A 27,682-nucleotide genomic window follows, 5' to 3' on the forward strand; every position below is an offset into this window, starting at 1 on the left:
TTGAAAAGGAAAAAAAACGAAATCTGTATACATGAATTTGTATACATCTCTTGGGAAATGTTTGTGATGTCAGGCACCACCGTTTGTTTATTGGAGGGGAGAAAATCGTTGGACCACAGGTAAGTGAGAGCTCGATTTGTTCGTACAAGGAAAGGAACCACTGATTCTTTTCAAAAAAAAAAAGGAACCACTGATCTACAGACGCTCCATCAGTCATGGCTCTTGCTCCCCTGATTCAATTGTGTCAGTCCGATCCATAACATTCCCTTCTCTTTGAGTCCATCCGCGATTGCATGGACGAGGAAGATTGCTCAGAGCTCGATGGCTTTACAGGTCGTCACATGCATTAGCACGAGACTAGATGGGAATTAAGAGGAGAACGAAGTGGCTGGCTTAGTTGGATTTCTTGGCGGGCGGGCCGCAGAAGGCCTCCCGGTTGGCGGCGCCGCCGCCGCGGACGAGGAAGTGGCCGAGCGACGGCGTGGTGGTCCCCGTGACTCGGTTCTCCTCGCACAGGAACTCCCGCCCGCACGCGCGCTCCACCTCCCGCTCGTAGTCGTGCACCAGCACCTCCGTCTCCGCGCCCTTGGTCCGCGCCATCACCGCCGCCGAGTAGATCGCCGACATCCTCCCCGGCGACCCCTCCGTGAACCTTCACATCATAATCAACTAGCTTGCTTCGTTAATCGATCCAAGAAACCATGGGCGCATCGTTGACACGTACCCGCGCGGGCCGTCGACGAGGATGACGTCCCAGGCGACGTCGTAGAGCTGGTTGGGGAGGTCGTTGATGGCGAGGCGGCACTCGGAGAAGAGCAGGTTCTGGACGGGGCGGCACTCGGCGGCGCGCGCGGCGCGGGCGGCGTCGAGCAGGTCGGGGAGCTCGCGCACCGCCGTGGCGTAGGCCACGTCGTAGGCCTCCAGCCCCGGGTGCTTGCCCTCCAGGTGCGCCACGTAGTAGGGGTTCTCGTCCAGGAACACCGTGCTCCCGCCGTGGTTCAGCGCCCGCCACAGCGGCGTCTCCGCGCCCAGCCCGAACACCAGCATGTTGCACGGCGCGCGCCGCCGCAGCACCGACGCGATCGCGCGCACGTCCGGCTCCGGCATGCACCCCGACGAGTTCCCCGCCGCCGCCGCGTACTGCACCAGCGCGTCGAACACGTACCGCGGCAGGCCAACCTCCGCGGCAGCGGCGCCTCCGCCGCCGCCCGAAGCCGCGCGCGGCGGTGACCGTGAACAGCGTCGCCTGGTACGCCGCGGCGGCCGAGGCGCGCGCCGTGGAGAACACGGTGAGGAGGGACGCGCAGGTGAGCAGGGCCAGGAAGACTAACAGCCACAGGAACCGGGACCAGCCAAGAAACGGCATGGGCGACGCCGGCGCCACCTTGTTCGACGACGTGTGCACGACGAGCAGCCTCGGCCCGGCCATTGCCTTCATCTCTTCCTCCTCCGGCTCTGTGTGCTTGTGCTGTGTCTGGAGTGAATGCTAATAAGGTTTAGTAGACGAGGGTGTTGTGCAGATGGAACGTTCGCTCACACTGACATTTTCAGGTGAGAGATCAGAGTTGGCAAGGAAGAAAGGAATGGAGGTTGGGATGGGATGGGGGTTGGGGCAGACAGCAGGCCAAAGCTAGCTGAATTAAGCAAAGTTAAATAAGCTTATGTTGGATTAGTAGTTGGCATGTTTGGCAGGAACCAGGAAAGCAAGCTCCGTTAAAAATTGCTTGAGGGTTGCAACCTGCATGCTTTGCTTCAGAATGGCTCAAATTTGGGTAGGTTTTGATGGCACTCTTTGATTTTGAACGAAATCTTTCTCATAAAATAGACTACACGATGTCTTGTTTTAACCACTTTTAGAAAAATGAAAACGTGCACGAAGACCGCATTGGACACTTACTTCTTCTTCCTTTTTTTGCCAGACATTCTGTTAAATGAAAATATTCAAAGTTCCTGCCATTGAAATTTACGAGGACCGGACAGGTCCATTAAAATGGGAATGAGCTGAACATGAATATTCCCTGAACAACCTAGTCACGATACTTCTTTGGAAGAGTCAGGGCCGATGGTTTTTATCCTCGTTTTCAAACAAGGACATGTGGTTTTTGGTGCGAAACACACAATGCCAAATCTGCCATTACCTGACGATAGAAGAGCATCGTTTTTTTTTTTTGAGCAAAATAGGAGAGCATCGTTAACTGCTCGAAAAGCTACAGAAGATGACACCTGGTTTTAGGAGGACAACCAGCAGCTTTCTGGCCATCACCAGACAGATGAAACAAAAGCAGCCAATACAGCATATCAGGTTTGGTGAGAAGAAAATGTTGATGAAAAGGAGGCTGAAAATTCCTCTGGCTGATCGCAAGATGCTATCAGCAAACACTTGGAATGTAAGCCACGGGCGTGCCAGGAGCTAAAGACTAAAGTCTTGCAGATAGGAGGTGGCTGTCACTCTATCTATCCGTTGCCTTCAAGTAAAGCCTTGGCAAAACTGGGCATGAAACACGCATTGCCCAACCCTTGTGCTGTCCGGAAGTAGCAGAACAATTTTATATCTGCAGGAGGTAATTCGAAGATGCAACATAAAGTTGTTCAGGTCCGTAACAATATCATACGAGCATGGGTTGGTCATCCAAACAAGAGATTAGTTGCTCAAAAGATGCTAAAACATAAAGTGAAAACGAACTTTATAGGACTAGCAGGTAGGGATGGCAATGCTCCATCTCCTTTGCATATTTGTCATAAATACAACTGGTATTCACGGTTTAACTTCTGTGGTGTACAAGCCAACCGCAAGAAAATTGTTTTGCCACATTCAACTATTGGAATTTGATGACCAAGCCAAACATCTCAACAACTTCCAATTTCCATCAGCAGAAAAGCACAAACACAATACAGGGGATTGAGATGGAAACTTATAGTTCATAACGTTTGCCGTTTGGCGTTGGCAATGTATTAGCTTCGACGAACAGAAGATGCATCTCCGGCATCCCTGCAGTAAAGAAGCGATAATCGGAAGAGAACCAAGTTTTTACAAAATCTCACAGGTATCATGATCATCGCCAGGTGCCCAGGTGGCCAGGTGTGACCAAACATGTACCACAGCAAGATGTCAGCAGGATCATGCAGTACCGCACCAGTAGGCCAAGTGCTCATCCTTGCGAGATGTGCTATAGAGCCCACCACATTTCAGGCAAATGAAGCTGCTTCCATCAGCAAATGCATCCAGGATGATTTGCTTCCTTCCACTCACAGAAAGAATGCAGGTCTCATCAGAATTCAGCATATCGACAGGGTCTGATCCAGGTCCTTGTGGGTTAGCATTTGTTGACTGTGCCTCTGCGATGGCACATTGGGCAAGCAAAGAGGCGAGCTCATCAACACTAGGAGTGGCCTGCAATCTCTGTGCGTAGAGTTCCCGCGCACGGTTCATAGTCTGGAGGAGAGCTTGTTCACCACCTTGTGATCTTATGGCTAGGAGAACCTGCATAATTCCATAAGTTCGGAATCAATAACACATAGAAATGAGCCTTCATGAAACAGGATAAATGAGCCTTAGTTAGACAAGGTAAGATTTGAAAAGCTAAATTAAGTACCACGTGACCCATCACAATCATCATCATGAAAAGCAACAGTATCAATAAGGCCTGTTGAGATATGTAAGAATATCGAAACAAACATCTTCCATAAAATCAAAACAGAAATTATGCATTCAAATACAAGCAGAATGCCCATGCCAAATTGCCAGTGTTTGATTCGTTACCAGAATGAGACCTACAAAGTTATTATGGGATATAATTATATCACCACAATCATTGGATCTCACAGGCAACGACTAGTGGCATAATCTTATACCGCCAAACTGTTATTCTGAAAATCAGTCCCGCTTAATACACACATAGCTAGTGTGCAGGCATGAAGCACTAATGACATACTGCAGTGTCGCAATTAGGAAGATCCTCACAAAGGTTGAGCATTTTTCATTTGACCCATGTGATGCATCAGGTAGGATGCTATAGATGTCCAATGCAAACAAGGAAATTCCAAGTTTCCAACACCACTGAATGATAATACATATGTAGTGAGATTTAGTTAGTCCAATATTCAAATTAGCACCTTAGACTTGAATAGTTTTATCAGGGTACCAAACACTAACTTATCCGGTGCGACTTTCTTCCTGTTCAATTTTTCCCACCTATATCTTCTAGTTTTACTCATTCCCAGCTATACGAGGTCTTGATGTCATTTTCAACAGTCCACACTGTAGATGGTTGACATGGACTGGGAAATAAACATTATCGAGTGTACTCTGCCGTCTGCCCATATGAGTAGGGCGCCACCAGTTTTGCAAATAAGATACGTGCATCAAAGCTGACATTGAGTTTAGTTCAAACTCAAGCACATGTAAGCATTATATCTAAAACAAAATGGTCTCATGAGATGGTAATAATTTGGTCAACAGATACATAGCATTAACTGAACTTCAAAAATTCACTACATGACAGAAGGAAGCCATGTTCCTCAAGCTCAATACAACTTGGCTGCTTGAGCTGAAATTGCACATCCCAACTTTGGGGATACTCAGATAAATCACAGTCTAGAACCCTCCATCATAAACAACATTAATAGTTTAACTACTTTTCCAGATAAAATGCGCACCATTCGAAAGGCTCAGAAGAATCATTAAAATTCCACAGTACTTTCAAAAAAGGAAAATAATCAACTTCCATGTTGATAGAAGGGAAAAGGAAAAGTGGATTTTGATGACATGCCACTCCCCTAAATCAAGTTTCAGAAAAATGCTGAACATGAGACCATACTTCAGTGAGATGCGGGGGAGTGACAATGTCTCATCCTACTTTTGAAGGGGTGTCATACCCTCAAAGGCCACAAAGTAAATACAGAGTATGCAAAGTATATGGATAGAATTAACTACAGTAAATCATAGGGTAAACACAAAGTGCATAGACGGATATTCTATGGATAAAATTAACTAAAGTAATTCATAGGGACCTTCATAAACATAAAATTTTACGTTGTGCGTGAGAAGGTAAGACAACTTTCCGCTTCACACAGGATCAATTAAATGTTACTCCTTTACAAATTTCTCTTTTAGGTCGCACCTCTACATATATTAGCTTAGCCTAGCACTAAGCTACAATGATATATGTAAAGCCATATAGATAGTCGGATTACTGATTATAGTCACCACATTTTTCCTGACAATTCACTCTCTAGATTGGAAACAAAATAGGGAAACAAACTCTAATAAAGATGACATAGTGGACATGGAGATTGTTATTGGAAACGGACCCTTGACCCTAACTATCAATGCATACAATACCAACAGAGCTAAGCATTTGATCATGCAGCCTAATCAGCTGGTGTCATCAAATCATCAGAATCAACATTACAGTAAAGGAATCTGATAAAATGGCAAGGATCATCTCGATAGCTTTTCACTACACTCCATGTGTTTGTCCAGAACATATTCAGTGTTTATTCACTGTTGTCCAGAAAACTCATTGTGAACCAAACTTTGAAACGTTGAGGAGAGTTTTGTCTATGAAGACCATAAGCAATCAGCATACCGGATGCAAAGATTCTGGAACAAGATATTTGGAGAAGCCTATTTGGATGAAATATTTCGATAAGCATAAATTACAAGAGCTAAATATGAAATGGCAAAGGGGCGTTTAAGATGTGTTCATTTCTTCCTCTTCTTGAGAACCAGAGGAATACTCCTTTTTGCTCGCCTAAGAAACAGGTAGACAGCAAACGAAAGGGATAGCTGCAAAAGCATCAAGGCACCCGAAGCACCTAACCAGAATCCTCTAGAACGAATCACACCTAACAAATCCCAAACCCTAAGGCCTAGAACGGATCGCACCTAAACCCCCTTTGCTCCCTCCGCGCAAAACCTCAGGCCGGATGACGCCATGGCGAGAACGACCCTAACCGAGATCGAACTGAGGGAAGCCCACCGCGAATCCGCGATCAGCTAACCGAGCGATCGCTCGCCCTCCGATCCGATGGGTAGCATACGAGACGCGAACCCAGAGAATTCCCATTCCCTCACCTCGGGGACGGCGGGAAGTGGGAACGAACGCCACACGCAGTACTCGAAAAGTCGAAATGGGGGGCGGAGCGGGGAGAGGGAGAGAGGTCTCACCGCCTGCAGCGCGAGGGACGGCTTGCCCTCCTCGAGCAGCGCGCGGGCGCGGGACAGCATGCTCCACCCCTCCCCAGCCGCTGCCGACGCCGGAGCAGGAGCCGGAACCGGAGGCTGGGCCGGGGGCTCGGGCGCGGCCTCCATCTCGACGTCGGGCGGGTCCATCGGCTGCGCTCTCGATCTCGCTCGCCGCCTCTCCTGTGCTTTCGCCGCCGGGTGGGGAGCGGTTCGCTGCTGGCTGGCGACGGCTGCGGCTGCTGTGCCACGCCTCCAGATACTTCCAGCGTGCGTGGCGGCTTTTATGTTCGTCTGGTCTTGGTCTAGAAAGACGCACAGGAACGGAAACTGCCGCCCGTTTTCCTTTGCTTGATTAGTAAAATGCTCCAAGACCCTCTATATTTTCTTTCTAAAAAAACTCGACCAGGGGATGACCTCCTAAGGTTTGACACGAAAGATAGAAAATTTCTCTTCCGCAAGATCGAGAAAAGACCATGAATCCTAGCTACTCAGGACGTGCCACTGATAGCGAGAGCGCGCCTACGGACGTGTATCATGTTTGTCGGTATTCTGAAACAGGGATAAACATTCTTACTGCGACAAGTCAGGACTTATGTAGTTATCCATAACTGCGCGGGAAGGACGGAGTAGCCAGGCCCCACGGGTCAGACTCTTTCCACACCAGGCCAACAGCCCCGGACCCGTTCCCCGCCTGGGGATTGGTCCGGAGACACCACGTGTCTCTAAGAAAGGGAAGCTCCGAGCTGACAGCCGAGACGCGGACCCCATAGTGGTCCGGGACCTCCTGCGTCCATCCGGACCTCCCTTACCGCGTGGGGGTCCGGAGCCGCCATGTGTCCCGGAGGCACGGGCGCAGTCTCGAGCGCGAGTTTTCCGCTGGAAGACTCGCCCACCCACCGCATTTAATGCGGATGGTTGAGGCGTGCTCTGCCGCCGCGGCACGCGGGACAGCCATTGTCAGGCCTCACAGTGCATCGCGTACTACCAAGGTACACAATGCAGCCGCATGTGCCGCACCCGCGCAGAGCCCGTCTGCCGCATTAATTGGATACGACAGCACAACACTTTTCCATTATGCCTCCTACGCCGCAAGCTACGCGGCCCGTTCAGCTACGTGGCAGGCAACGCCGCTAGCTATGCCTGGCGCCACTCCGACAAGACAGTGTCTGGACACGCCGGACGGAGGATTCCGGGAGCAGGCATGGAATCCAGGAGAGGGATCTCCTTCGCCTGCAACGTCATAATTATGAACAGTACGTTATCTTGTACTTCATCGTTGGGCCCACCTGTCGGGGTCCCAACGGCCATGTACGTGCCCCCTTGAGATATAAAAGGGAGGCGCTCGCTGTACACAACAGGCTCTCCAGACACACACAAGCTCTCGCGAACTCTTTCGAGGCAAGGCAATACAACACACAGTGGACGTAGGGTATTACGCTTCGGCGGCCCGAACCACTCTAATCCCGCGGTGTTCATCGTGTTCTTGAGCGAGATCGAACTAGGACTAGCTAACCCCTGAGTACACACCCTCTGGGTTTGGGCGGGTGCCTTCCGCCACCCGGCTGTGGTTTGCAGCACCACGACATTTGGCGCGCCAGGTAGGGGAAGTAGTTGGTCGCAGTTCATCCCTTCCCCGTCTCCATGGTTCGTGCGGACGACGTGGAGATGACGGAGGGTGTGGCGTCCTCCACGCCACACGCCTCTCGAGTTCCTGCTCCAGGGGCAGCTGTGCATGTGGGGCAAGCACCGTCGGCGGCAGCGCGCACTGCTCGGCGGCAAGGGTCAGGGCGGTCGTCATGGGCCCCTCGCAGGCTGCGAGCGGTGGAGCGCTGGCGGCGTTTAGGGAGTTGTTTCGCAACCCTCCGGCTGCAGCAGCCTCGCCAGACGCCCTGAGGCAGTGGCGGGACGACGTTGACCGTCTCCTCCATCTGGCTCAGGCCTCCCCCAGTTCTGCAAGGACTGGACAACGACCTCCGCCCGGCAATGCGGTGGTACCCTACCACCAGCGCCAGGGTGGTGCGTCGGAATCTGTGCGCTCCCCCACTGTGAGGGGTGCGTGGACAGAAGACTTGCGGGCGGAGCTCAACCGCCGGCGTGCGGGAGAGGATGCCCGCATCTCCGTCGAGAGGGCGCGAGAGCGCCGTTTCAACATTGAGGGACGCAACCTCAACACCGACTTGGACGTGGTAGCACCCAAGCCTCCAGTGAACGCCCGGATACAGGCGTGCGCCCCGGTGGCTGGGGTGGGCTGCGCTGCGCTGGCAGAGCACCTCCGCGCGGTGGCATGGCCGTTCAAATTCTGCCCGCACCTGCCGGAGAAGTACGACGGTACCACTAACCCGTCAGAATTCCTGCAGGTGTACGTTACCGCCATCACAGTAGCTGGTGGTAATGACGCCGTCATGGCGAGCTACTTTCATGTAGCCTTGTCTGGGCCAGCCAGGACTTGGCTCATGAATCTCACACCTGGGACGATCCAGTCCTGGGAGGAGCTCTGTGCGAGGTTCACAGCGAACTTCGCCAGCGCATACCAGCAGCATGGTGTGGAGGCACACCTTCACGCCGTGAGGCAAAAACCCAGAGAAACGCTCTGGGCCTTCATCTCGCGCTTCACCAAGGTACGGGGTACCATTCCTCGTATCTCCGATGCATCTATTATCACTGCTTTCCGCCAGGGGGTACGTGACGAGAAGATGCTCGAGAAGCTGGCGACGCACGAGGTGGAAAGCGTTACTACGCTTTTCTCCTTGGCAGACAAGTGTGCCAGGGCCGCTGAGGGTCGTGCATGGCACTCAGCCCCCCAAGACGGAGACACCAAGCTGGTGGCTCCGGTGCTACCGCTCAGGGCGGTGGCAAGAAGAAGAAGAACAAGAACCGGAGTCGCGGGGAGCCGCATTCTGGTGGGCCAGTCGTTGCATCAGCAGCACCAGCGGCGGCGCCGGCGGCTGCAGTAGCGCCCGGGGGGCCAGAATGCACATGGCAAACACCCTCGCCCACAAAGGTGGAAGCGGAGGTTCATGCCCAGTGCATCCCACTGCTCGCCTAGCGCCGCTGACTGCCGCGAGATCCAAAATCTCGCGAAGCGGGTCAGTGGGTGGCGTGAGCAGTCCTCCAAGGACGGATCGCCCCCTCCTCGCCAGCGGCCTGGCAAGGAGAAGGCCTCCGACAGCGGAGCCGCTGCTGGGGAGAAGGAGCTGGGGTACCAGTCCCCCGCTCGGGAGCTGAAGGGCGTCTACCACGACGACAACTCTGATTCCGACAACGGCGACCGCCACAAGAAGCTGTACGTAATGTATGGCGGAAGCTGGGAGCTTGTCTCCCGGCGGGACGTAAAGACCCTTCGCCGAGAGGTCCTTTCGGTGAAGCCAGGGGTCCCGAAGGCTGCGCCGCACCAGAGGTGGATGAACACCACCATCTCTTTCGGGCCATCCGACTGCCCGGAGAATATGGCTGAGGCTGGTGTACTACCTCTAGTCACCGCCCCTGTCATATCCAACGTGAGGCTCTATCACGTGCTGATCGACGGGGGGGCTGGCCTCAACGTCATCAGCTATGCAGCGTTCAAGCAGCTGCAGATCCCGGAGTCCAAGCTGACTCCCTCTCGCCCATTCTCCGGAGTGGGCCCACATCCGGTGTTCCCTCTGGGGAGCATCACACTGCCGGTCACGTTCGGGACTGAGGGAAACCTCCGCACAGAGAGCGTTCTGTTCGATGTTGTGGAGGTGAACCTCCCGTTCAACGCCATCATTGGCCGGCGGGCTCTCTACCGCTTCATGGCTATTGCTCATTACGGGTATTTAGTCTTGAAGATGCCTTCCCCTGCCGGTGTCCTCACCGTGCAGGGCGACCGCACCGCTGCCGTCGCTGCAGTTGAGAGACTGCATGCTCTGGCGGCAGAGGCTGCACGTTCCGAGGAGGACCCATCCCCCTCGCAACCCAGGGCGCCTGCAAAGGCACCTAGGGTTCAGCCGTCTGATCCGACTGGACTGAGTATAACAGGGTTCAGGCGCATGCAATATCGCCAAGTGGGCGGCAGAGCTGGCTGAGTTCCAACTGGACTTCCAGCCTCGCCACGCAGTCAAGAGCCAGATCCTGGCAGACTTCATAGCGGAATGGACTCCTTCCCCAAGTAATTCTGGGGGTCCGGACTTCAACGCCGGATCACCGGAGCCAGAAATCAAGACACCAGTCTTCACCGAGCCCCACTGGACACTCTTCTTCGACGGGTCTGCCCGCGAGAAGTGCGCCGGAGCTGGTGTGGTCCTCATCAACCCAGACGGAGATCAGCTGAAGTACATGGTGCACCTTGAATTCAAGGCCACCAACAACATGGCGGAGTACGAAGCTCTGATCTTTGGTCTGACGCAAGCCCTATCTCTGGGGGCCCGGTAGCTTCTGGTGAAGGGGGACTCAAAACTAATCGTCAAGCAGGTCCGAGGGGATTGCAGCTGCAACAATCCCCAGCTCGCGGCATACCTCATCCACGTGAGGAAGCTCGAGAAGGACTTCGACGCCTTGGAACTGCAACACGTTCCCCGCGAACTCAACTCAGCAGCGGATGATCTCTCCGCGAGAGCATCTACCTGGGCATCCGTGCCCGAGGGCATCTTCGAAAGACGGCTGCTGAGACCTACCGCCTAGCCTGCCGAGCTGGGTGAAGGGGATCATGCTAGCACCTCGAAGCTAGCAGTCCCGGCGGCATTCCACCTATGGTGCCCGACCTGGGCTGTGTGCTCTATTGAGGATCCTGGAGACCTCATAGAGCCACCCCCACCAGCTCAGGGAACTCCTGATGCATGGATCTCCGAGATCTGGGGTTACCTGAAAGATAACATCCTCCCTGATGACGATGTGTCCGCTGAGCGCATAGTCCGATTGGCTAAATGCTACGCGGTGGTAGAAGGGGATCTCTACCGCCGTGGTGCCAATGGTGTCCTCATGCGATGCATCTCCCAGGGAGAGGGCCGCGAGCTGCTCGCGGAGATCCATGGAGGCGAGTGTGGAAGTCATTCCTCGAGCGCATAGTCCGATTGGCTAAACGCTACGCGGTGGTAGAAGGGGATCTCTACCGCCGTGGCGCCAATGGTGTCCTCATGCGATGCATCTCCCAAGGAGAGGGCCGCGAGCTGCTCGCGGAGATCCATGGAGGCGAGTGTGGAAGTCATTCCACATCTCGCACGCTTGTTGGCAAGGCCTTTCGGCATGGTTTCTACTGGCCAACAGCACTCCAGGATGCGGCTGAGCTGGTAAAATCCTGCAAAGCATGCCAGTTCCATGCAAAGCAAATACACACACCGGCTCAAGCTCTGCAAATGATTCCGCCCTCATGGCCATTTGCCGTGTGGGGTGTGGATATCCTAGGGCCATTCCCCCGGGCCGTCGGCGGGTACCTGTTCCTTTACGTCGCCATCGACAAGTTCACAAAGTGGCCGGAGGTTACCCCTGTGGTGAATATCACAAAGAAATCGGCAGTCGCATTCCTCAAGTCCATTGTGTGCAGATTTGGCGTCCCAAACCGCATCATCGCGGGCAACGGGACCCAATTCAAAAGCAGACTCTTCCAAGGGTACTGCGAAGACATCGACATCCAGCTATGCTTTGCTTCCGTGGCACACCCCCGCAGCAATGGACAGGTTGAGAGAGCGAATGCAGAGATCCTCAGGAGACTCAAGACTCGCACCTACAACTGCTTGAATAAGCATGGTGCCAAATGGGTTGATGAGCTTCCGTGTGTACTATGGGGCAACCGGACCACACCTAGCCGAGCCACCGGGGAGACTCAGTTCTTCCTGGTCTACGGGGCTGAAGCATGCCTTCCCCCAGAAATCCACCTGGGCTCACCACGGGTCCAGGCTTTTGACGAATCCATGCAGGAGCAGCTGCGGCGTGACGACGTGGACTTCGTTGACGAGCGAAGATGGCGAGCAGCAATCCGAAATGCACGTTACAACCAGGCGCTCCGGCGCTATCATCAACGGTTCGTGCACAGTAGGGAGCTCCGGGCTGGCAACCTCGTCCTCAGACGGATCCTGAGCCGAGCAGGGCACCACAAACTTTCCCCCAGCTGGGAGGGGCCCTTCAAGGTTACAGAGGTATGCCGGCCCGGATGCGTTCGCCTCGCCACAGAAGATGGAGTGCCGCTGCCCAACCCATGGAACATAGAGCATCTGCGTAAGTTTTACACTTAGGCAGAGCAGGGAAATAAACTTTTCCTTTGTAATAAGTTAGAGTTAGCGTGCGGCCCAGAGCGGTTGGGGGCCACCCTCGTAAACCCGACCTCTGGCATCCATCGCACCGTCGGCTAACGCGCGGCTCAGAGCGTTAGAGGTCCGACCTCGTAAACCCGGCCTCTGGCATCCATCGCGCAAAGCCATGTACATCAAGATTGCAAAGGAAAGATTTCCTCCCAGTTCTGTCTTTGTGTCAAAATTTAACTTCGCATTCTGATTCTCGAGATTTTACCTTTCTAACCCCCGCGTGGACCTCTACTCTTGTTGCTACAACTAAGATCTGTATTGAGTTGCTGGACTGCCGTACAGATCCGGACCCACTTGCTGCTGGGAGAGAGGTCTGAACCCCTAAGAACCAGCTCTGGAGAGGGGGTACTTATTTCCTGGGGTGGTCCGGAGCCCTGTGTAGCCGCTTAGCCGGTTCCGTACCCAAAGCCTACACACTCCACCACCCTGTAACGAGTGCCCTAGTACCCGGGGCTGGGTAATTAGGGGGCCTGGACCTCGTTCCAGCTCAAGAGTTGGCTTCCTAAATCCTACATGGCATGTCCAGCCCTATATCTCAAAGGATCGAGTACAACAAAGTGACCTCACCCACTGCTGTGAAGGGTCTGGGACGTTAAAGCCAGGTCCGGAAAGATTGTGCTGTTTTCTGGAGTGGTCCGGAGCCCTGTGTAGCGCCTTAGCCTGGTTCCGTACCCTAAGCCTATGCACTCCACCACTCTGTAACAAGCACTGAGCTACCTGGACCTGTGCATCTAGAGCCCCGGACCTGGTACCAGCCTGGGACCGGTCCAGGATGAGTCCCGCGGGCCTGCTACTAAGCTGTAACTTTGAAGTGGTGCACAGGTTAAGCCCTGACTGGTGGTAGACAGCCTCAAACCATTGAGCCTACCTACCAGGGGGTCCTGGCATCCGCTTAAGAGGTTTCATGCAGATCAAGGTCCAGTTTCAATGGTAGACAGACTCAAAACAACTGAGTCTATCTCCCAGGGGGCCCGGAGCATCCGCTTTGTCCCAGACATCATGAATGGACTCTGCATGCGTCAAACAGCTAAGTTGTAGTATCATTATTACCATATAAGCGAATTTGATTCTTCTCTCCGTAGTTCTGTATTCTACACAGGGAACAAGACGCTCGCTCGCCTCGCAAACTATGCAGCACCTATGCCCGAGGAGGTCCAGAGTATCTTCTACGGCTCAGGTGGCAGACAGGTCCAAACAACTGAACCTATCCGCCAGGGGGCCAGGACGCCGGGGTGCTGCATACTGCAAATCAGCAACTGACAAACAGCTAAGTTGAAGTTTTCTTCTATTTCAAAAATTTCAACTAATACAATGTTTATTACATAACGCAAAAGATACAAAGATACAAAGACCAGCTCAAGGGTCTGCAGGCTCCCGCTTGAAGTAGGCGGCAACGAAGTCGACGACCTCCCGCACGCTGTCCCGAGCGGCGGCCTCCGTCTCCGCTACAGGCCCATCGACCACGGGCGTCAGCGAGATGGCCGGGTCATGGCTCCGGAGGCAGGTCAGGATGTGCTCCGCCACCATCCGGATCAGCTCGCGACCCTTGGCTTCGAGCTGACTAGCAAGGACTGGCTCTAGACGCCGGAGCCTATCCGAAGCCGAACTCAGCATTGGGAGGGCGTCAGCTATCGAAGCTGGCGCCTCCGCCACCTGGATTGGGCTCATTCCAAGTGGCACCAGTGCTAAGCTCGCTTCGGTCGCCCAGTCGGCGATCCGCTGGGGCTCCACGCGCTGGTCCTCCTAGTGCTTCCGGACCGCCTCCTGGACCGCCGCTTGCACCCGGGTGTCCAGCGTCGCCTTGGCCACCTCCACCTCGCGAGATCTCTCCTCGAGCTCGTGGGACCTCTCCTCGAGCTCGGCCTTCCTCTTTTCCGACCACTCCTTCAGCTTCTTGAGGAAGTCCCGCTGGCGCCCAAGTTCCTTCTCTATGCCGGTGGCGTGGGCCTCCCGCTTGGAGAGGGACTTCCGGTCCTCCTCCAGCTCCGCCTCGGCATCGGCCAGCTTGCTGGCCCTCTCCTCCAGCTGTTTCTGCCATCCAGCCAGGGTCCCAGAGAGTTCGTCCAGCTCCTGCCTGCGGATGTCGAGACCCTGGCTGCGAGTCTCCAGCTCGGACTGCTGGGCCGCGAGGCGAGTCTCGAGGTCGGACCGCTGAGCCGCGAAGCCAACAACCTCCAAGGCAAAAGTCTCCTCCTGCTGGGCCAGGGTCTTCTCCCGGCTCGATACTGCAAGCTCCCGGTTGAATACCTTCAGAAGGTTGGTTCGATAGGCCTCCTGGTCGGCTTTGAGCTTCGACCGGGTTTCCGCAGCACGGGAGGCTTCCGCTTTCGTGTGCGCCTCCAGGCGGGTGTGCCAGTCGGAGAGGCGCTGGCGTTCGCTCTCCAGGGCAGACCACTCCCGCCGGAAGGCCGCCTCGGCGGAGGAGGTTGCCTCCACTATCGACCGCGGGACCTGGGTCAGCACCTAGGGAAGGGGAGTCGCTTCCTCCTCCGGGAGTTGGAGCTGCAGGAGCTGCCTGCCAAAGACCACCTCCAACTCCTCCTCTGCAATAGGATCGGAGCTGGAGGCGGGAGCTTCCGCTCCAGGGGAGCCACTGGATGCAGTTGCGCCCTGCACCGGCGCCTCCGCCGCCGCTGCGTCGGATGCGGCTGCGCCCGGCACCGGCGCCTCCGGCGCCGCTGCGACGGGTGCGGCTGCACCCCGCACCGGCGCCTCAGCCGCCCCTGCGTCGGGTGCGGCGGCGCCCAGCACCGGCGCCTCAGCCGCCCCTGCGTCGGGTGCGGCGGCGCCCAGCACCGGCGCCTCCGCCACCGTTGCGTCAGGTGCGGCAGCACCCAGCACCGGCGCCTCGCTGTCGCCACGTCGGGTGCGGCTACGCCCAGCGCTGGTGCGTCCGCCGCTGCTACATCGGGTGCGGCTGCGCCCAGCGCCGGCGCCTCCGCCGTCGCTGCGTCGGGTGTGACTGCGCCCAGCACCGGTGCCTCCGCCGCCGCTGCTTCTGCTGCGCCCGCCGCAGGCGCCCCCGCCGCTACAGCATTGTGTGCTGCTGAGTCTGGTAATGACGCGCCTGTCAGCCCCACATCGGGCATCACCGGGCTGGCGGAGGTCGCTGTACCTGAGGGTTCCGCACCCGCCGTCGCCGCTGCTGTCGCCGCCGAGGCCGCGGCCGCCTGGGCACCAGCCGACGAGCCGGCGATGGTAGAAGAACTGCTGGGGCGAGGAGCCCTGGCAACAGGCGGAGAAACCTCCAGCAAAAAGCAGAGCACCTGGCATAGGGGAAGAGAGAAGAATAACACTAACCCCGAAGTGCCGGGTACCCAGCGTCCTCGGAGGCCCGACCTCCGCTCCTGCTGCTGCTCCTGCAGCTGCGATGCAGGCGCAACCCGGGCTTGCTCCTGATGTTGCTGCTGTTCCCGTGGCTGCGGCGCGGACGCAACTCGGGGTTGCACCTTCTGCTGCTGTTGCTGCCGGCGGGAGGTATCTCTCGGCGGCTATGGTGGCGGCGCAGTCGCCCCGGAGGACCCGCGAGGGCCGGTGGCCCGGGAGCTACCCTGGCCCGCGCCCTCAGCGGTCCTCTGACGCTTCGTGGCGGGCTCAGAGACTGGGGTCCCGTCACCCCTGAGTAGCTTGCGCCAGCCTGCATCCCCTGACGATGCACCGGAGCTACTCTGTACCTGGCTGGAACCGGCTGGGGCGGCGCTACTGGCCACGGCCTGCTTCCGCTTTGTGGTGGCGCCGGACCCCGCAGTGCCCAGTGTAGCTTGATCCCCTGATGCGCCTGGGATCCGGAGCCCAAGGTTCGGATCGCCCCCGGTCTGGCGTGGGGCCAGCCCCCCGTCGTCAAGAGTTGGCAGGGTAGCCAGCACCGCCACCCTCGCGGAGTCCTCGCAGAGGGGGACAATACCCTGAGGGAGGATCAGGTTCTCCGGAATGTAAGGCGTCGGCAGGTCACTCCTCACCTGGAAGTAGTATCCCCCCACTTCATCCTTGCTCCTTCCGGACCTCACCAGAACGAAGAAGTAGCGGAAGAGGATGACGCAGGGCCGCACTCCCACGAACATCTCACACAAATGCACGAAGATGGACGTCAGGAGGAGGGAGTGGGGCGTCAGGTGCTGAAGTTGGAGGCCGAAGTCTTCCAGCAGCAGTAGCAGGAACGAAGAGATTGGCAGCCCCACGCCGGTGGAGATGTGCGAGGTGAATAGCACAAACTCCCCGGCGTGGAGGTCGCCAAGGGGAACCGAGCCTGCTCGGACCCCCCTGCCGGTCTCCTGAGCACTCCACCCAAGCAGGCGGCGCACCGTGTTCAGCTCCTCCTCGGACTGGAAACGGCGGGGATGAGAAAGGGATGCCATCTCTCTGTGGAGGTGAGAAGCAGCCTGCGTGGGGGAGCAAGGGGCAAGGAAAGCTCGAAGGCAAAGGGGCGCAAAGGTTGGAAGGAAGAAGGTGAATGCGGGAAAGTAACCGCGGTATGCGGTTCGCCCCGTTATAAAGTCTGACTCGACCGGCGCGCCCCGGAACCGTCGCTGGAACCCAAGCGACGCCCGCACCTGGTGTTAACCGCTTAGTCCCTGACAAGGGGGCCCAGGCCCATCTGTCAGGGAGGGCGGGTAACCAACAAAGGTGTGAAAAGGTGGGATCTGAACAGTCGCCCACGCGCCAGTGGTGAATGTACCGTTTACTCCGGCCGCAACAATGCTGAGCGTCGCGCGCGTGACGAGGTGAACCACCGTGCGTGGGGGTCATGAGTCAGTAAGCCGTTGCGATGTGATGAGGCAACAAACAACCCAACGGATGGTCAAAGACGGTCAAGGCCCCTGCAGTAAGAAGCTTCAAGCTATGCAGAGCCAAATCTCAGTAGTGGCCCCACCTGTGGGTTCGTACCTCCCCCAAGGTGGGCCCGGGTATATCCGTAACTGCGCGGGAAGGACGGAGTAGCCAGACCCCACGGGTCAGGCTCTTTCCTCACCAGGCCAACGGCCCCGAACCTGTTCCCCGCCTGGGGATTGGTCCGGAGACGCCACGTATCTCTAAGGAAGGGAAGCTCCGAGCTGACAGTCGAGGCGCGGACCCCCATAGGGGTCCGGGACCTCCTGCGTCCATCCGGACCTCCCTTATCGCGTGGGGGGTCCGGAGCCGCCACGTGTCCCGGAGGCACGGGCGCGGGCTCGAGCGCGAGTCTTCCGCTGGAAGACTCGCCCACCCACCGCATTTAATGCGGATGGTTGAGGCGTGCTCTGCCGCCGCGGCACGCGAGACAGCCTTTGTCAGGCCTCACAGTGCATCGCGTACTACCAAGGTACACAGTGCAGCCGCCTGTGCCGCACCCGTGCAGAGCCCGTCTGCCGCATTAATTGGATACGGCAGCACGACACTTTTCCATCATGCCTCCTACGCCGCAAGCTACGCGGCCCGTTCAGCTACATGGCAGGCAACGCCGCTAGCTATGCCTGGCGCCACTTCGACAAGACAGCGCCTGGACACGCCGGACGGAGGATTCCGGGAGCAGGCATGAAATCCAGGAGAGGGATCTCCTTCGCCCGCAACGTCATAATTATGAACAGTACGTTATCTTGTACTTCATTGTTGGGCCCACCTGTCGGGGTCTCAACGGCCATGTACGCGCCCCCTTGAGATATAAAAGGGAGGCGCTCGCTGTACACAACAGGCTCTCCAGACACACACAAGCTCTCGCGAACTCTTTCGAGGCAAGGCAATACAACACACAGTGGACGTAGGGTATTACGCTTCGGCGGCTCGAACCACTCTAATCCCGCAGTGTTCATCGTGTTCTTGAGCGAGATCGAACTAGGACTAGCTAACCACTGAGTACACACCCTCTGGACCTGGGCGGGTGCCTTTCGCCACCCGGCTGTGGTTTGCAGCACCACGACAATGCTGTAATCGTCAGCGGACCACACATTTCCTGTTAAATAGCACATCGAGTGGTCATTTTTACCTCGTGAGCACTGAGCACCAACATACTGAACCTAGGGTTCGAGCATAGGTGGGCTGACTACGCACCGCGAGCCTTTGCCATCCACTCAGTCTCTCTATATTTTCTTTCTCATTGTTAGAAATACGATAAAAGCATATTCTCCAACAGTCTCTCTAACTAGTTATCTAAATGTAGCCATCTTCCAATCGGTATTTCTCGCTAATTAAAAATAGATAGCGAAAATAGCTTTTCAGAGTGTACACAAGATATAAAAAACTATTAGAGTCCAGAAAATATAGAAAAAAATTTATGCAGAAGGCTCTTCACATGACAATTCAAGTTAAGGAATATGTTTGCCCAATTTATAACAAGTGTGTTAGGTTTGAGAGTTGAGATCTGTGCCCATTCAATGCTTGTTTGCTAACGATCTCTTGTGATTGTTGTACTGCAAGTAATATAATGAACTAATGACTTGATAAGCATATAATGCCATTAGTGTAAATAGCTTTATCACCTATTCACGGTTATACTGCAGTTTGTAACTAGTTGTTATAGCCTTTTATCCGTTCCTTCGTGGCTTAAGGTTAGAAATCAGTGTATATCGTTTTCAACGGAACACCATCGCTTTCGTGAACTCACTAACTTGACAGACATAAAATTGTTGTTTCTTCCTGGTGTATTTATGCCCCCGATGAGAGTGCAATTTGCCCTCCCAAGCAATAAATGGTGGGTAATCCCTTTCCCCATCTTCATTTAAAAAATTATTTTGCTCACAGTTAGTATAATCAAATGTAAGCACACAAAATAATATGTACTATATAAGAATATTTTTATATGTTTAAATCATCAAAATAATTCGCGAGTACAGTTGATTGCTTGCAACGGCAAAATCCCGGAGGTTTTCAGTAGCATTAAGCCCAAACAAAAGCAGGCCTTTCTCGGCCCATCCTGCCATCTTCTCCCCCACACCGTGAGCTGCTCACTCACTGACAGCCTGCCGCCGGCTCTGGTCCGGCCACCGCTCGCCGCGGTCGCGTTACTCGCGTCGCGTACTCCACTTCGAACAGGCCGTCAGGGAACAGGAAAGCAAGTGCGCACTCCCACTCCCGCGCGCCGCGGCCGGCGGCGGCGGCCATGGCGGAGCTGCGGCACTCGACGGCGGCGCGCGCGTCCAACTCTCCCGCCAAGCGCGACTCCGACGCCTCCGCCGCGTCGTCCCCGTTCCTCGCCTCCCCATCCGCCCACCGCTCGTCCCCTCTCCTCCCGCACCAACACCACAACCACAAGCGCGTCCACCTGCTGACGTCCCCGTTCCGCTCCCTCCTCGCCCTCGAGGACCCCAGGTCCCCCGCCGCCTCGTCCTCCTACCGGATCCTGCTCGCCCTCCTCGCGCTCCTCCTCGCCGCTGGGATCTTCTGCGCACCCTTGCTTTGGTTCCGCCTCGTGAGCTCCTGGCCCCCCTACCGTATCTTCACAATGCTATTCAGTTTCGTTAGGATTCCGACTTGCCCCTGACATTCTGTTGTTGTTGTTATTGTTGTTGTTGTTGTTTCCCGTCTGGTCCTAGAACACGCCTTACTTGTGCCACAAGGAGGGGATCACGCTTCATTGCCCTGAGGTGAAATGCTCTTAATTGGCTAATTGCTGCAGACGTTTTGGGACTTGTGCTTGCGTCAGCCGTCAGGAACATTTGGTCTGAAGAATTTCTGCTTTGTGTGCAGACGAAGGAACCCCTCTCGCTATGGGAGAATCCACGTGCAGCCACTACATCTTGGAAGCCCTGTGCAGAGCGACGCAGTGATGAGCCCTCAGGCAAGTCGACCATTCAATTTGCTTGAAGACAACAATGTAGCATACAACTTACATTTCATCCTTGCTTTATACTGCACCCAATCACTTAAGGTCAGTAACCTTGATTGTGCAAATTTTGACCTCTTGGTTGACTAGTGTACTGTAATGTGGTAAGCAATCTGATAGGCCTGGTAAAACCTGATTTTCCAAAAAAAAAATCCTAGAGAACACACCAATTTTATGTCCGTAGTTCCATTTAGACACCAGACTTATGAGACATAAAGACCTCGTCATTTGTATAAAAAATGTGCCTTCAAGCATCATCTAACATTTGTTTCCCTTCATGATTGGGTCCTGATGGGTGATGACATCATGTATTATACCATGCAGATGTCCCATCTGAGAAAGAAACCTCTGGGTATATTTTTATTCATGCTGAAGGAGGACTAAATCAGCAACGCATAGCTGTATGTATGCACTTATGTTCTCCTCAGACTCCCCCTAGTAGCTGTTCGTTTCTGAATATTTGTTTTGATGTTGCAGTATCTTTTGTAGTCTAATCTGAAATTTTATGATACCTAACTTTGTTATATGATAATTTTAAGAACATGCTTCAATATAACCTTGTAACTCCTTTTGATTGCTTGTTTTAGAGGTGACCTAGGAAATCCTGTTTAGAAAAATCATGTTGTTTAATACATATTAGAATCCTTCTTAAGCAGATCATGCCTCTTTCTTGAGCAGTTTTTATTAGTTTTCTATAATGCACAGAGTTTCTGCTACTACTATCAAAAAGGTCAAGTAGCACCGGTGACCCTTAGTTAATTACTTATATTTGGTGTTTTTGGCTTCTGCAGATATGTAATGCTGTTGCTATTGCTAAGATAATGAGTGCAACGCTTATTTTGCCAGTTCTGAAGCAGGATCAGATATGGAAAGACCAAACGTAAGTTCCGTTTCCTGTTCTAAGTTCATCGAGGTATATTTTGCTGCTGTTATTCAGGTGATTGTTGTATCATATAAAATCTGGTCCATGGATCTCTAGAATTTTTATCTTCTAGAAACTGAACTTGGCATTCTACTAGACCACTAAAAATGAACTTCTATTCTTTCACCATAGCTGCAATCTTGTTAGGGTTATTGAAACTTTACTTCTTTTTAGTTATCAGATGTCCAAGTGTTCGTGTTCCAAGTATCTGTAATCAAAATAATTTTGCTAAGTAGCCATTTTCTAGGGAAAAATATGCATAATGGTTATCTGTGTAACATATGATTTGCCATTTTGTTACATAATATTCAAAGTATGTGCTTCTAAATTTGACTGCCTCATTTATCATGCTTCTCCTATGATTATGGTACTATCTGTCGCAAGAACATCCTGATCGTGGGCTGTATTAGTGAAGCTGTGATTATCGGAAAAAATATACGCGTAGTTGATTAATAAAAGATCTACCAAACGTGCCAAAATATATTTATGACCTGAAAATTTTTGCAGCCATTGTTATATGGATCAATATATACAGCTAAGGAAACTCTTGATCTGTGATGTAAATGAGTATACAGATTATAGAGACTAGGGCTCGAAGGCCCAATCATCTTTGACACATTTGAAGTAGTTCTTGTACTGTTGAAATTTGCAAGCATGGAAGTTTGCAATATGGTGTAACAGTATGTTGAAGTTTCCTTGGTTCCATATTGGCACTGTACAGTGAAGTAGTCGCTATGAGATATGACACATATTCGTGATTTCCTTAGGGCCCTTTACATATGTTGTGTTTTGCTTTCTGACATATTGCCTACATTGTTGGGAACATTTGCCTTTTCTACAGGAAATTTGAAGATATCTTTGATGTCGATCATTTTATAAACTATTTGAAGGATGATGTACGCATTGTCCGGGACATCCCAGACTGGTTCACAGAAAAAGATGAGCTTTTCACCAGCATAAAGTAGGTGCTACATTTTGGCTTTGCTCATTGTCTTAACCACCTTAACTCAGAAATTGATCCTGATATATGCAACCACTGTTGACATGACTTTGTATATTTTTTATCTATGTTAAATGCCGCTGTGCATATTTTCTTCTAATATTGTAATATGAATCTTTGAGACCAAGCAACTTTATTCTCTTCATATTTTACTCGACTGCTCTACCCCCTTCCACCACCCCTTCTCTCTGTTTTTTTTTCATAATATTTATTGAATTATGTGTCTATAACAGGCGAACTGTGAAGAACATTCCAAAATACGCATCTGCCCAATTCTATATTGATAATGTACTTCCAAGGATCAAAGAGAAAAAGATAATGTCCATTAAGCCATTTGTCGACAGGTTGGGGTAGGTAAACATTTGAATGCAAATTTTTTTTGTATTTAAATCATTCATTCAGTCTTGTTATACCATGATGTCAGAAGGGTAAGCTCTACAATTGATCATAATTGGAAGAATCTGAACCTAATGTAAAGCTTCAAATTTCAGGTATGATAATGTTCCAATGGAGATTAACCGGCTAAGATGCAGAGTCAACTACCATGCTCTAAAGTTCCTACCTCATATTGAAGAGATGGCTGATAAGCTTGCGGCAAGGATGAGGAACCGAACTGGCAGTGTAAATCCATACATGTAAGCTATAGTTAACTACCTTCTATCCAACCTAGCTGACGTTTGCTGTCTCACGTTTGTTTCACAATCAAATATGGCACTTCTTTTGAAGGGCTCTTCATCTGAGATTTGAGAAAGGGATGGTGGGCCTTTCGTTCTGTGATTTTGCTGGCATGCGGGAGGAGAAGATGATGATGGCTGCTTACAGGCAGAAAGAATGGCCAAGGCGCTACAAGGTCAGACAGACACTGAGAAATCTGTAGCATTGAGTTTTTCTCTAAAACCTTGAGTACATGAAATCATCAACCACACACGTCATATCATTTTAACAAATTCCTTTTGTTTTGTGCTTGCAACTTTGCGTGCAGAATGGATCCCATCTATGGCCACTGGCGCTTCAGAAGAGAAAAGAAGGGCGTTGCCCTCTTGAGCCTGGTGAGATTGCTGTGATCCTGCGAGCACTGGGGTACACGAGTGGAACACAGATATACGTTGCGTCAGGGCAAGTGTATGGCGGCAAGAACCGGATGGCTCCCCTCAGGAACATGTTCCCCAACTTGGTAATCTCAAATCCACAGCTCAGTTAGAAAAACACAATTTTCCAACGTAATCAAAGAAACGGACGGCAAAATCATTGCATAAACTTTCTGTTTCCTTGAAGCCATGAAACAAGATGGCCATTCTATTCCACTGAGCTGAAACCATCCATTGATCGGTGATGGTGACCTGCATTGGCACTGCTCATGGTTGCAGGTGACGAAGGAGGAGCTGGCGAGCGCGGAGGAGATGGCGCCGTTCCGGCGGCACGTGACGAGCCTGGCGGCGCTGGACTTCCTGGTGTGCCTGCGGTCGGACGTGTTCGTGATGACGCACGGCGGCAACTTCGCCAAGCTCATCATCGGGGCGCGCCGCTACGCGGGGCACCGCCTCAAGTCGGTGAAGCCGGACAAGGGGCTCATGTCCAAGTCCCTGGGCGACCCCGACATGGGCTGGGCCTCCTTCGCCGAGGACGTCGTCGTCTCGCACCGCACGCGCACGGGCCTCCCCGAGCCCACCTTTCCCAGCTACGATCTCTGGGAGAACCCACTCACGCCCTGCATGTGCAGGGCATGACTGACGAGTGGAGCCCCTGAGGTCCTGAACCACCTTCTGGAGCCCTTCACCTACTAGAACTAGTTACCCCTAAAAAAAAACTACTCTCTCCGTCCAAAAAAACAAGTCATTCTAAGATTTAAATTTTGTCTCAAAAAAACATGTCATCTTACTCTATTTAGAAAGTGTATGCACATGTAAAAATCAATCAGCGCCAAATAAGAATAATAAATAGGGGCAAATATGGTCATTTTACTTTCTTATTAATTTGTCCTAAAATTCCTAGAATGACTTGTTTTTTTGGACGAAGGGAGTACTAAACTAGTCGGTGATGTTTAAAAAAAACTAGAACTAGTCAGTACTCACTATTCACTGGCCAGTATGCCATTGAGCAGAGCACTCTTATTAGCAGCTATGCTTCCATTCCATTAGCTCAGCTTTTGCATTTTCTGCATGTTTTGTGGCCTAATCTTTAGTCTGACATAGATCGTTTCTTGCTGAAAATGTTCCAAGAACTTCCATGCTGTCCAAAAGATAAATATCAGTGAAATGCTCTCCAAAGCTCTCTTCGGATTTGCCAAACAGATCCAGACATGTTTCTTTCCATCAGCTTTTCTTATTAGCTCTTGTCACATCAAAAGGAATTTTACTATTTAGTAGTATCAAATAAAATTTGTTTATAAAACTTTTTTGATAGATGGATGCTAATTTGCGAGACGAATCTAATGAACCTAATTAATCTATAATTTGCTATAGTGAATCATTTGTTAATTATATATTAATATATCTTATTAGATTCGTATCGTAATTTAGCTCCAGAATTCTGAAATTAATATTATAATCAGATTTTATTTAATATTAATAAACATTAAAATTCTTTTTAATGTGATATAATTTAAAATTTAACCACTGGAACCAAAACACACATGAAGCCTCTGTGTAGTAGCAGGACTACTGCTAGAGAGCTCATCGGTGAACTCGCTGGTCGTGACGTTTCTTTCCACGCGGCAGCTCGGCATGGCCATGCAGCCTCTGTGCTCGACACGTCCTCCTGCCCCTCGAAGCACTCCAAAGTGAACTGGATTGGCTACTGGGTTCTCGAACGAGCCTGGCTCGCTAATCTCGCGCACAGGAAAGACGGGAGCAGCTACTAGCTAGAGTGGTCAGCAATGGCGCAGCTGAGAGCACCCACCGACGAGCAGCGGCAGGAGGAGGCGCTGCACGGCGAGAAGGACGACGTCGTCGTCGCCGCAGGCGGCAGCGAGAGCAACAAGAAGGCGCGCGCGGGGCTATGCGGCGTGCTCCGGGAGCGCAAGGTGGTGGACCTGGCGCGCGCCAAGCGCCGGCTGGTGGAGGTCCCCTACACCGCGACGCTGGCGCACACGGCGAACGCGCTCCTCGCGGCGCGCGTCTCCGCGGTCGCCGTGGCCGCGCCGCCGGGCCACTGGATCGGCGCCGGCGGGTCCATGATCCTCGAGTCCGACCCGGCCACCGGCGCCGTCCGCAAGCACTACATCGGCATGGTCAACATGCTCGACATCCTCGTCCACATCGCCGAGGCCAGCGACGAGGCCGAGGCCGACGACGAGGCGGTCGACCTCGACCGCCGCATGGCCGTCCCGGTGTCCTCCGTCATCGGCCACTCCCTCGAGGGCCTCACCCTCTGGACGCTCCATCCCAACACCAGGTGCTTCCATCTTGCATTGGATTGGAACAAGAACTCGTTTAATTTCTTCTTGGATTGGGTTGCAACAATTGTTATATTCTCTTTTTTCTTTCCGTTTCTTGTTGCACCAGCGTGCTGGACTGCATGGAGACGTTCAGCAAGGGGGTGCACCGGACGCTGGTGCCGCTGGAGAGCTCGGCGGACAACGTGGTGGCGGTGGAGCTCGTGGAGTCCGCGCCGGGGTACCGGATGGTCACCCAGATGGACGTGGTGAGGTTCCTCCGGGCGCACGGCGCTGAGCTCAAGGGCGTGCTGTCGCGCACCGTGCGCGAGCTCGGCGCCGTGAGCGAGGCCGTGTTCGCGGTCGCGAGCGGCGCCAGGGTGATCGACGCCATCAAGGCGATGCGCGCGGCGTCGCTCACCGCCGTGCCCGTCGTGGACGCCGCCGCCGGCGGCGAGGAGACCCTGCAGGACGTGAGTGCATCCAGTCCAGCTCCAATGAGCACATCGGCGGCGGCGACATCTCTGGGTTATTATATCCTGTTGCTTGTCTCGCAGGGGATGGGGAAGAAGGCGATCGAGACGTTCTCGGCGACGGACCTGCGCGGCTGCCCGGTGGCGCGGCTGCAGCCGTGGCTGGGGATCAGCGTGACGGAGTTCAAGAGGAAGGTGGCCGAGTACCGGGCGAGCAACAAGCCCGTCGTCCCCGGCGCCGACGCCACGGACACCGGCGTCCCGACCGCCGCCGACGACGCCGACACCCCCGCGGCGGCTGCCGTTGCCACCGATGAAGAACAGAGCGACGAGCAGCCGCTGGTGACGTGCTCCCTGGAGAGCACCCTCGGCGAGGCGATCGAGGCGGCGGCCACGAGGCACGTGCACCGGCTGTGGGCGGTGGACGAGGAAGGGCTGCTGCGCGGGGTCGTGTCGCTGACCGACGTCCTCCGGGCGGTGAGGGAGGCCGCGCTCGGCGAGGACCGGGATCTCCACAGCATCGTGTCGTCCTAAAGTTGGCATTGGAGACTTGGAGTTGGAGTGCTTCTGTCCTTAGTGTGAAAAGATAAAATGTTGTTTGACTTTTCCCCTCGTGTTCGTCGGCAAAGCTTGCCTTGGCCGTGTTTGGTTAAAATCGATGGAATTACTGTAGCACATTTGACCACTAATTTCGAGTAGTAAACAAAGTCTAATTACAAAACCACCTCCACAACCCCCGTGTAAATCGCGAGACGAATCTAACGAGGCCTTTGACCGCGTGAGTAGAGTATGGTTACTGTAGCATCACTGTAGCGCATCACTGTAGCAAATCATCGATTAATTATCGTCATTAGATTCGTCTCGAAAAGTTACACTAATCTCTAAAAAAAATTTACAAATAGACTTTATTTAGCACTCCATGCATGCGAGATTCTCTTTTCGGAAAACGTGCCGGTAAAAAACCAAACACGACCCTTGTGATTTTGCCTTGTTCCTCTGTGTAACAGCCCCACATGTAATGCTTAGCGTGCCCCGAACGCCATCCCGCGCCTCCCACCTAGGGTGCGTTTGGTTGGAGTGCGTTTGTTTGGAGAGTGAGATAGTGGCTCCGTGCATGTCACCCGCCCAGATTTGCAGCGGCTCCATGCGTGCCAGAGAGCAAACGGCACTCACGCCGTTCAAGTGGGACGATTTCGTCCGGCCGTTTTTTTGGACGGGCTCGTCCCAGTATCTGAGCGAATATTTTTTTCTGAAGAGCCGCTCCGCTTCGTAGCTCTCCAACCAAACATCATTTGGGGCAGAACCACTCCATTCCATTTCTTCTCATCCTACCAACCAAACACTACCTTACAAAAGTGGTCCTCCGGAGCATTCCCAGGAGTAAACCAAGTAACCAACCCTGCTGGCATGAACAACCTGATCCGCAAGACTGCTGGCATGAACAACCTGATCCACCGCAAGACAGGCAGCTTCCGAATTGCCATACTGAACTCCATTATCAAACTGATGTAAATTGAGATTGTAGTACATATCGAATGTCAAATTGTGAGTCACTGAAGTGTTGTGAACTGAGATTACTTACATTAAAGGTTCCTTTTAACCACGACGACGATTTATAGTTCGGAATGGCAGCCAATCCAGATTTTGGGAGGATCTTTGGGTTGGAAATGAACCA

At 53.3% G+C, this 27,682-nt stretch overlaps 3 protein-coding genes and 1 pseudogene across 3 annotated transcripts; 2 read left to right on the top strand and 2 right to left on the bottom strand.

Annotated features, from left to right (window-relative positions):
* Positions 1 to 1,653, bottom strand: LOC120654705 (annotated as a pseudogene).
* A 1,014-nt stretch (positions 1,654 to 2,667) lies between these two features.
* Positions 2,668 to 6,448, bottom strand: LOC120654706. Its single transcript, XM_039932316.1, has 2 exons — positions 6,170 to 6,448; positions 2,668 to 3,481 (listed from the first exon to the last, which is right to left on the bottom strand). The coding sequence occupies exons 1-2, from the start codon at positions 6,332 to 6,334 to the stop codon at positions 3,119 to 3,121; spliced, it is 528 nt and encodes a 175-aa protein (XP_039788250.1). The 5' UTR covers positions 6,335 to 6,448; the 3' UTR covers positions 2,668 to 3,118.
* Positions 6,449 to 19,516: 13,068 nt separating this feature from the next.
* Positions 19,517 to 24,298, top strand: LOC120654707 (protein PECTIC ARABINOGALACTAN SYNTHESIS-RELATED-like). Its single transcript, XM_039932317.1, has 11 exons — positions 19,517 to 19,825; positions 19,950 to 20,000; positions 20,104 to 20,194; positions 20,564 to 20,640; positions 21,031 to 21,119; positions 22,003 to 22,122; positions 22,395 to 22,511; positions 22,653 to 22,796; positions 22,888 to 23,011; positions 23,144 to 23,335; positions 23,529 to 24,298. Exons 1-11 carry the CDS (start codon positions 19,517 to 19,519, stop codon positions 23,886 to 23,888), a joined length of 1,674 nt encoding a protein of 557 aa, XP_039788251.1. The 3' UTR covers positions 23,889 to 24,298.
* A 691-nt stretch (positions 24,299 to 24,989) lies between these two features.
* Positions 24,990 to 26,632, top strand: LOC120653908 (SNF1-related protein kinase regulatory subunit gamma-like PV42a). The gene is made up of 3 exons (XM_039931578.1): positions 24,990 to 25,554; positions 25,665 to 26,007; positions 26,092 to 26,632. Exons 1-3 carry the CDS (start codon positions 25,037 to 25,039, stop codon positions 26,539 to 26,541), a joined length of 1,311 nt encoding a protein of 436 aa, XP_039787512.1. The 5' UTR covers positions 24,990 to 25,036; the 3' UTR covers positions 26,542 to 26,632.
* The last annotated feature ends 1,050 nt before the right edge of the window (positions 26,633 to 27,682 follow it).

The sequence above is a fragment of the Panicum virgatum genome, chromosome 1N (assembly GCF_016808335.1).
Source record: "Panicum virgatum strain AP13 chromosome 1N, P.virgatum_v5, whole genome shotgun sequence".
Lineage (NCBI taxonomy): Eukaryota > Viridiplantae > Streptophyta > Magnoliopsida > Poales > Poaceae > Panicum > Panicum virgatum.